Source organism: Tenrec ecaudatus, chromosome 2 (genome assembly GCF_050624435.1).
Source record: "Tenrec ecaudatus isolate mTenEca1 chromosome 2, mTenEca1.hap1, whole genome shotgun sequence".
In the NCBI taxonomy this organism is placed as follows: domain Eukaryota; kingdom Metazoa; phylum Chordata; class Mammalia; order Afrosoricida; family Tenrecidae; genus Tenrec; species Tenrec ecaudatus.
In genome coordinates this window covers 164402799-164412756 of record NC_134531.1, presented here as the reverse complement: position 1 = coordinate 164412756, position 9958 = coordinate 164402799, and the positions used below count along the sequence as shown (strand labels likewise).

At 54.6% G+C, this 9958-nt stretch overlaps 1 protein-coding gene across 1 annotated transcript; it reads left to right on the top strand.

Moving 5' to 3' along the window:
* The first annotated feature begins 6213 nt into the window (after positions 1-6213).
* On the top strand, positions 6214-9089 carry HAND1 (heart and neural crest derivatives expressed 1). Its single transcript, XM_075543171.1, has 2 exons — positions 6214-6898; positions 8261-9089. The coding sequence occupies exons 1-2, from the start codon at positions 6329-6331 to the stop codon at positions 8363-8365; spliced, it is 675 nt and encodes a 224-aa protein (XP_075399286.1). The 5' UTR covers positions 6214-6328; the 3' UTR covers positions 8366-9089.
* Positions 9090-9958: the final 869 nt, after the last annotated feature.

The following is a 9958-nucleotide window of genomic DNA, read 5'->3' as shown; positions in this document are numbered from 1 at the left end:
CATTAGATACTGGGCCTCAGCAGGTTTCCCTGAAATGGGTTTTGTTTGTTTGAGGCTGTCACAATTGAAGAACAGGCATGGCGCACACAGGCACCTTTGTAGCCTTGAGATCCCACCCCCACCCCCGTGGGGGCCAGGGAGAGGGGTGTAGAGATCTTGGATTTGAAGCCGTGCAACCTTGAGCAAGTCTCTCCCCCCACCCTTGGTTTGGGCCAGCTCCTTGACCTGTAAAACAGTGGACTGGACGAGGATTTAGACCCTATTGCACACAAGAACTTCACATAATCCGGTGTACAAGTGTCTGCGTGCCCCAGGTAGATACCAATTCTCCCTGGGACTCTCCCTGGCAGGAACCGAGTCCCAGATCTGGACAGCGGAATAAAGATACAGAACTGCGCAGGAGCTCAGGATCTTTCGGGCAGTGTGGGCCTCTCACTGGGCCCCTCTCTGGGCCTCAGTTTCCCTTCTATATGCAGAATTTCTCACTCCCGTCATTGAAGGCGAGGAAACTTCTAAACTTCTCGCCTTAAGAACTTCCAGGAGAAATGGATCTCCTTGCCCTGGTGCCCTGCCGCGACAGTCTCTTCCAGTGCTCAGTGCACAGTTCCCGAGACAGAGAGATGTGCTTTCAGAGACCCCTGGCAATAATCTGAACGGAACTGGACGGCGACTGGTCCGGTGAACATAACCTGAGCAGGCAGGGCCCGATCGCAAAATTCTAGACACCCTTTAGATGCGGCCGAGAAAAGTTTAAGGGATTTGCGCGCTCAAGCTGCGGGGTAAATGGCCCGCGGGCTGATTTATGGCGCGTTACTGCGCGACGCGATTCCCCAAGACAGCGAGAATATTTTACACCGCGCTAATATAAACAGGCGGCCGGCCCGGTCCTTTTTATGGAGTTCCTGTAATTACCCAAGCCCTGACAACTCCGTGATTTACGGCCCTATTTAGATAAGCGGTCCGGTGCGGGGATTGCCTGTGGCGTCAAGGTCACGGGACGCGGCGGGGGAAGGTTTTGCGGTAGGCGCCTGGGCGCGGACTCCGGAGTTCTGCCAGTCGGGGTGGTGTGGGTAGTAGGGGTGAGGGTAGAGAGAGGAGCTGGGTGAAGCCCGGAGCGAGACCCGGCCCCCCAGGCCCACAGTTCCGACCCTTCCAGAAGTCTAAAGCTCGAAGGACGTTGGAACTCCGCTGGGGACGGTCTTCCAGGACTTTGCTCCAACGGGAGCAAGCACTCTCTCGCCCGCAGTCATTCAAGCGAGTGCAAGGCGGGCGGGGGGTGCGCGCCCGCAATTGGAGTGCTTGCTCTCCTGCTGCATAATCCTCACACCTGGCAGTGCCCAGCGCTCCCCACCATAGCCTTAGGGCAGCTGGTCCAGTGAGGCGGGGAGAGGAAGTCAGAAACTGGGCTGATCAGATGGGAGCACGGCAAGGAGAGGCTAGTGCCCTTACCCAGAGTCAGCCAGAAGGGGCTCTCTCCCATTCTTCCCCTGGGAAACGACTATTCCTGGAAACAGCCATCATTCACCCAGACCCAGCGGTATGGGAAATGCCTCCCACTATTTCACCTCATCTTAGACCAGCCCCCTGAGATGGCTATTATTGTCCCGTTTAAGCAGGGGGAGCTTGGGAGACTCACTCTGAGAAGCATCACAGGATCCATTTTCAACCTAGGTAGGCCTGATTCCGGGCTAGGCTCTCCGCTCACACTTTTCCACATCTGCGTGCTTAAGGTCTTCACTCTATAACATGGGGTTGGAGGCCTGGTGGGGTTGGGGGCGAGAATTGAGAAGAGAGTATTTGAAAATAGGCATCAGCAAGATCTTCTGGAAGGGCTATGGAGATCAAAGCTACGTTGCAGGAGTATCAGTTGGGAATGAAGAGAAAGCCTGAAGGCTCCACCTGTTCTTTAACCACTGGGGGAAAGGGGTCGGGGTGGAGGCAGGGGCACTGCCTGGACATCAGAGGGGTCTTGTGGGACTGGGACTTGTCACCTAATACTGATAACCTATTCCCCATCTCACTAATCAGGCCAGACCAGACGTATGGAGGATGTATAGGATCCTACGTGATCTGTGTAAGGAGCAACCCGCTGACCACAAGCAGGTGGGAAGCCTGGGTGGTGTGTTGGTGGGAGGGTACTTGTGTGTACTGCTGTGAGTGTCTGGGCCACTGAGGACGGAGGGTGCATATGGCTTTCACTGCTCTACTACTGGCCTAAAGGTTAGTGACTAGAACATACCTAGAGGGGACTCTGTAGACAGAGCATCTGCTTCTGCTAAGCCACAGCCTTGAAAACCGTGTAGAGCAGTTCTCTGCACACATGGGTCCCCTTGACTCCAGTCAACTGTGAGTGCTTTTGTGGGTGGCCTGGTCAGATACAGAACATTTGTTAATATGGTGAGCCCCCAAGTCAATTCCAACTCACAGCAACCTGATAGGAGAGAGTAAGAAGGCCCTTTAGGGTTTCTTAAACTGTGTTTGTAATGGGAACCGACAGCCAGGCCTCCCCTCCCATGAAGCCATGAGGGTTCCAATTTCTGGTCTTCCCTAGGCCTGAGAGCCTTTGAACCCCCAGCACCCTTTGTGCGCAACAACTTGATATCCAGGATGGATTGATAAGCGGGCTTGAGAATATGTGTCAAATTGCTTAAATGTTTGAAAGTTTGAGTGTATGTGTAACTTGGGAATACGTGAGAGTGTGTGATCGGGGAACTGACTCCATCGCAGTGAATTTGGTTTTGACTTTGATTATTCACCGCACAAGTACTTTGGACATGTTGTCAGGGGTAGGGCAGTCCCTGGAATAGGGCATCATGCTTAATAAAATGGAGGGGGCATCAAAAGAGAGTAAGGGCAAATCTGGCTAGACCAAAGGATGTACATTGGTACAGATAGGAACTGGAAAAACAAGAGGAATTCAAGACAGATGAACCCCTCAGGACCAGTGGTGAGAGTGGCCATACCTGAAGGGTGGGCTCAAAAGGGGGAACTGATTACAAGGATCTACATATAACCTCCTCCCTGGGGGACGCACAAAAGAAAAGTGGATGAAGGGAAACATGACAGTGTAAGACATGACAAAAATAATAATAATTTATAAATTATCAAGGGTTAGGGAGCGAGAGAGGGTGAGGGAGGGAGGGGAACAACGAGGAGGGCTCAAGTAGAAAGCAAATGTTTTGAGAATGATGATGACAACAAATGTACAAATGTGCTTGACACAATGGATGGATGTTTGGAGTGTGATAAGAGTTGTGCGAGCTCCCAATAAAATGATTTTTAAAAAGATAGAGAGTAAGGTCCTCAGCCAGATGGATTGACATCTCTGAAGTTTGGGGTGTGCTCTATGGGGGGGCAGTCATGTAAACTCCTAGACATGCTCTGCCCTGTGGGCATCATTTTGCGTTCTTGTGGCTGTGGGATTATATGGACTTTTGTGAGCTTGTCCCCGGTGCATGTCCTTAAAGCTGAGCGCTTGCCTGTGCGTGTGTTCCTCAGTAATCCATCCTGGGGCCCAGGTATGCTACTTCCAGAGCATTTGGGAGAAAAAAATGCGTGCCCGATTAGGACAAAGCCTGAGGGTGTTGACGATTGAGATCTAGCTCCAAAGAGTGATTACTTTCTCTTCTCGAGGCAGACCCTCATTCAAGGACACCTCTGAGCCGGGAACTTCGGGCTTCAGCTCTAGGACGTGCAACAACCCGCGGCGCTGCCGCCAAACCAGGGCGCCGGCGCTCCCTGCCTGCTAGCCGCCGGCTCTAGCGCGCTGCCCAACCCCTGCGCTGCTGGCGCCAGGCGCCCCGGAGAGCGGCGGGCTTCCTGGCCGCCTCCGGCAGAAAACCAGAATCTTCCTCTGGGTCCTGCCTCCTTGGCCACCAGCACACCCCCCCACAGTCCCAGAGATCTCCCACCGGTAGAGCAGGACAGCCCTGGACTAAACCAGAGAACCACACCGTGTCTGTCCTTTTTCTATTCTGAAGGAGTTTGTCTTTCTTTGCATTCCCTTTTCTGGGAGCCTTGGTGGTGCAGTAGTTAAGCATTGGGCTAACAGAAAGGCCGAACCAGTCGCTCTGAGAGAGAGAGAGAGAGAGAGAGAGAGAGAGAGAGAGAGAGAGAGAGAGAGAGAAATGGGGCAGGCAACTTACCTAAAGATTGGAAACTTTGGAGGAGAGTTGCCCTCGATCCTACAGGACCCATCTGAGTCCGGTCTCCCCCCCCCATAATGGACTGTGTCGTCCTTACTGTTCACCCCCTAACACAGGGGTGTGATAACACTGACTCACTTGCTGCAGGACTCCCCCCAGAAAACGCTTGTCCGCACTGCACCTCATTTTCCCTGCCTGTGCAGTGGCAATTGGCCTATGGCCTTCCTACGTCTGGGCTGAGGATAGGAGACGAATAATATCACCGGACCAAGAGAAGGCCATCAACAAAAAATTATGTAAGGAATGAGCTCGAAACGAATTTATTTTCTCTTTTTGTTATTTTTGAAAGGATACCGGGCACTAGCTCTGACAATGTTCTGCTTCTATTCGTTAGGCTTTCCGTTACGGGCAGTGTCTCTCGGATGCTATCCATAAGGTTTTCAGTGACTAAGTCCGCTCAAGTAGACGGCCCATGCCTCCTTCTCCTTGGTCTGTTCTTAGTCCCGAAGCTCCGCTGGAACCTGTTCACCTTGGGTTACCCCGCTGGTGTTTGAGATACCAGTGGCATCGCTTCCAGCTTCACAGCAACACCCAAGCCACCACAGAAAGACAAATGGACAGACAAGTGGTGGACACACAGCAGAGCATACACCAATTCAATAATCACCTGCATGTACCACCGGAGGTTGCTTGCATGCTTGAAGCTGCGTTCCTGCCTTCCTCCTCCTCTCCCTGCCTCAATTTGCTCTTTTAAAGGCATTCCTGGAGATTTCACTCTTAGCTCAACATAACTTTGGGGAGAAAGGCCCACTGACTCCAGCCTCTCTAGGGAATTGGGCAGCGGAGCTCAGAAAGATTGGTAACCTGGGGAGAGAGCCCAGCCAGGGGGATCTGCCCGCCAACTAAAGATACAGTGAAGGAAGTCGGAAACCCCCCTCCAAAACTTGCCACCCCCAGTTTAAGAGGAGACTTCTGTGGGGGACACAACAGGCCGGAATTTCGGGTAGGGAAATAGCAGGCTGTTGGGACAGGGTGGTGGTGCCTCTCGCCTGGGGTGAGAGCCCACAACTTCACCTTTCTGTGGTCCAGCCAGCTTCACAGATACTGTGGGTGGTGGTCTCTGATGCTGGCCTTTAGGTCCAAGGGCCCGACTCTCCTGGAGTTAGCTTCAGCACAAGTGTCTCTACAATCGGGCTTCCTCAAGCAGTGCTGGCCCGGGTGGAGTAGCCCAAAAACAGCCCGCCCTGGGCCTTCTGTCCCAGTGCCTCGAAGAGAGAAGAATCTTGCTTGTCTGGATTGGCCTTAATAGCTAAATTGAATGCAGAGGCTGACTGGGTGTCAGCTCCCAGCCTTTGGACTGATCTGGCTACCAGGAAGCAAAGCAAGCAGAGCGGACCTCTGCCCTCATGCTGGAACAAACTGGTAAAATACCTGGGGATTGGGAGCTCTCCTACCTCCTCCACCCCCTCCGACTCTCAGCAGCACCCTCCCAGGTCCGGCTCCATTGCTGAGTGGTGCAGAAGGCTCCTGGCACTGCAACCACCTAGAGTTCTTATTTTGAAACGAGTGAGTCAAGAAAAAAAGACCCTTCGTTTCTCTGAACCCCTGTTTGTACATTCAAAGGTGGGCTGTGCGTGAACGCCTTCTTTTCCTTCGCTAATTCTAGATTCCTATCCTTGGCGCTGATGGGAGAGGATGGCAAATAGAGTGTAGGGTGCAGGGCGTTGGAAACACTTCGCTTCCAATATTTAGCCCCCCACCTCCCTCAACCGGAAGGGGGAATCATAGGATGGGGGCGGGGCCACCTCTGTGTCCCTGCTGGCGGCCCAGAGTCCAGTGACGAAAGCCCTGAGTAAAATCAGGGACGGCCACCACCCCTCACCCCCCTTTCCTCTCTTCCCTCGGCTGCCATTGGCTCCAGGGTGAGGTTGACATCAAAGCCACGGCCGTATATAAGCCAGACCTGGGTAGAGAGGTAGAAGGGTTAAACAAGTCTTGGAGCATTGGCGTCCTGATCCAAGACAGAAGCAGGCTAGAAGGCGGCAAGCTGTGAGTTCCAGGACTCCCCCAAAGCCAGCGCCTACCAGAGCCGGGTCTTCTAGTCTAAAGTGGCCCCGGCAGTCTCGGGGGCGCATGGGGCGGCGCTAATCGGACTGGCGGCGCAGGCCAGGGGCCGCTCCAACATGAACCTCGTGGGCAGCTACGCACACCACCACCACCACCACCACCATCACCACCCGCACCCCGCACACCCCATGCTCCACGAGCCCTTTCTCTTCGGCCCAGCCTCGCGCTGTCACCAGGAGCGGCCCTACTTTCAGAGCTGGCTGCTGAGCCCAGCTGACGCTGCCCCGGACTTTTCGGCTGGGGGGCCGCCGCCCACCGCCGCCGGGACCGCTGCCGCCGCCGCCGCCGCCGCCGCCTACGGCCCCGAGGCCAGGCCCAGCCAGAGCCCAGCGCGGCTGGAGGCGCTCAGCGGTCGCCTGGGTCGACGAAAAGGCTCGGGACCTAAGAAGGAGAGGAGACGGACAGAGAGCATCAACAGCGCGTTCGCCGAGCTGCGCGAGTGCATCCCCAACGTGCCAGCCGACACCAAGCTGTCCAAGATCAAGACTCTGCGCCTCGCCACCAGTTACATCGCCTACCTGATGGACGTGCTGGCCAAGGACGCACAGGGCGGGGACCCGGAGGCCTTCAAGGCCGAGCTCAAGAAGGCTGATGGCGGCCGCGAGAGCAAGAGGAAAAGGGAGCTGGTAAGTTCGGGGCCCGGCGCGCTCCAGTCGGAGGCACCGGCGCCGAGAGCACCCGGCAGCGGGCGGTGCCAGTAGCGGAAGGAGAGATTGGGGGGTGCGTACGATGTTTAGCAACTGCGGGCAATTCCGAGCTGGTCGCATAAGTGTGATATTTTGTCCGGAGGGGTATTGTAATTTATTGGTATTGTGAGATCGAGTGTATAAGATTGAGTGCAGATGCAATTTTGATCTTTTCGGAGGGGGGGATCGTAAGGGCCCCATTTGAGAACCTCCTAAAGTTGTGGGTCCCAGAACATGTACATAGACCCTTTCCCTTGGAAGGTAAAACGCCTGGCGGAGTTCACTAATGTCGTTTGCCTGCGTGTGAATTGCTGTGCACGGACTCACTACTTTCAGAGGGCCTCTGCGAAGGCCAGTCCACCTCCATCAGGCCCAGGGTAGGGCAAGCCTTGGACAAGACTGCTCACCCGAGCAGTCAGAGGTGGAGTGGAGCGGGTGTAACATAAGCCAGGTCTTTGCTTCTCCTTCGGAAAGCCGCCCATCGCTCCCCTGGGGGTGGAAGATTCCGAGGTGGCTTCGTGGGGAAACGTAGCCGACCAGCAAGGGTCACCCTCTTCATCTTGCTTTGCGGGTCGCTAGTCCTACTCGGCGGTCCTCAACCCTCTCCTCTCCAGGGCTGGTAGCCCTTTCTGAGAACGCTCCCTGCCCACAGCCCCAGGGCACGGAACCTCTTCGGGAGACGATTTACCCCAGGGCCAGGTGGGCGAGTGCACTCCAGGCCTGCCGCGCCCGGGAGGCGGCTGGAAAGCCCGACGGGTTTCTTCGGCCCCCCAGGGCCGTCGTAAACCCGGAAGTGTCCCTCCCTAGCCTGGGAAAGGTTTAAACCGCCTGAGTAGACGTCGTCGTTTGGGCGATCCCTACTCCAGCACCTATGGTTCCATTCTTGCTAGGGAGGGGAGAAGGGGGCGGATTCTAGGCTAGATGGACCCCCCTCCTTTTTCTCTCCTTGGGTGTGAAGCGGGTCATCCGCCCCCCAACCCCACCCCCAACACCTCACCCCCCACACATGACATGGAGAATTCTCCTAACCAAACTAGCTGCTGCCGCCCTGTCCATCCCAGCTACAGGGAAAGGGACTAGGCGCATAAGGGCAAATTTATGAGGCTGTTTGCATATTTTGCAAACCGAAATCCGTCACTTATTTAAAGGCCCCCCAGTTACTCTTTCCAACCCCCCACGCCCCTCCTGCTCCGGCGGTTGGAGCAGAAACTTTTAATATTCTTTCTCTACTCTTTTCTTGTGTATTTGTATGTTCGCTGGCGGCGGCGACAGCAGCAACAGCACCACCAGCAGCAGCAGCAGCAGCAACGTGACGGCTTTCCTTCGGCCCTGGGCCCGGGGGAGAAGAGGATTAAAGGGCGCACCGGCTGGCCGCAGCAAGTCTGGGCGCTGGAGTTAAACCAGTGAGCACAGGCTCGGCCCAGGCCCCGGCCACGGTGGGTCCATCCTGGAGCCAGCAAAGAAAGGAAGGCAGCAGCGAAGGCTAGCTTCTGGGTCCCTGCAGCCATTGGGACACGTTCCGCGGAGCCTCTGCCTCTGCTACGAGCTGCCGAGTTGTCTGCAACCGCATACTTGGATCTCACGTGCAATGTAGTTTGAAATCGTTTTTTAATACATAAAGAGAAATATATATATCTATATCCACTCCCCTAACCAAGAGGGCGACCCTGACAGGCAGGAATGCGGGAGAGAGGGACTTCGGAACCGAAACGGGGGGATCTACACATCCCTCTGACACAGGGCGAATTTAGAATCCATAAGTCTTCCTAACTCCCGCAGTCTGGCCCTTTCTCTCAAGCACCCCCCTCTCCCGCTTTGCCTCCAGACTCGGGACCCCCTCTTCCCTCAAGAAAAGGCAATAAGACCAACCCATCATTTTCTGGCCGGAGAGAGTCAAAAGCAAGAAGTTGGGTATTTTTATTTTATATCGTTTTGTTTTTGTCGCTGCACTTCCTACTTAGTTTCAAGGGAAAGTTTGCTTTTTTTTTTTTCATTGTAAATGAAAACTCTCCCCCTCGGGAAGTTTTTATGTATTTAAACTACCTACCTACCGTGCCTGGAGTGCTCGGGTGTGTGTGTATCCCTATTCCCATCCTTTTTCTACCTCAAATCTGTATGACCACTCACAGTCCTGTCCCCCCCCACCCCCACCTTAACCAAAGCAGTATATATGCTCTTGACTAATAAAAACCGCGTTTTCCGAAGTCTGAGGAAACTTGTGTGCTGGGGTCTCGCGTCGGTATCTTCTGCTAGATATCATCGTAGGCTGGCTTCTTTTTTTTTTTTGAGAAGCATCCAATCCGATTGGCAACCCAGGAAAGGGGAGGAAATGGATAAAATATATTTTTTTCTGGAACGAATCACTACGTGATCCTTGCGATAAAATGGTGACAGTCTAACTTGGGGAAATGGAAACTGGATGCGAGTTAGACACGCAGCGGCCCTGCCCGGGATTGACGTGGGCTGGTACTGGCGCGGGCACTGCAGTGAGGATTCGCACAAACGGCGCCTGCTGTGGCGGGCTTGGGGGGCTCTTAAGAAGGAAGGGGGGCTGCTCACACAAATGGACAGCATCAGAGGGGTGGGGGGGGGCAGAAATGCTGGACTTGGTCCAGCTAGAATAGGTGTCTGTGTAGTTCAAACAGATGCCCATGGCTGGAGGGGTGGGAGCACCTCACACATATTAGCAGCTGTTTATTTTAACTCGACTGAACGAAGCTTATGAGTATGTGTGGTTGAATAGAGATGTGTAGGAATCACTCCAGCGACAGAGCCTTCAGGAAATATTTGCTAGCGCATATGGGTTCTGTGCAGTTTATGGGTAGGTTGGGTGCGCGGGCAACAGTGTTCCAGCGCCAGTCTTCCTGCCCCTTCCCACCTGCGCACACACGGCAGGGGGGGGGTGCAAACTGGGGGTGGTGTATAAATTTGGGGCATTTGCTTAGGCTCGAGGTGCGTGCTGGGCTAAAACAAAGCGGCTGCTCCGGGAGAAATGAATAC

What these genes read in the sequence shown, in the direction of transcription:
- HAND1 (XM_075543171.1), top strand. Translation starts at nt 6,329, where the DNA reads ATGAACCTCGTGGGCAGCTACGCACACCACCACCACCACCACCACCAT. An exon ending in GCAAGAGGAAAAGGGAGCTG is followed by an intron (nt 6,899 to 8,260) that starts GTAAGTTCGGGG and finishes CAGCAGCAGCAG; the next exon opens with CAGCAACGTGACGGCTTTCC.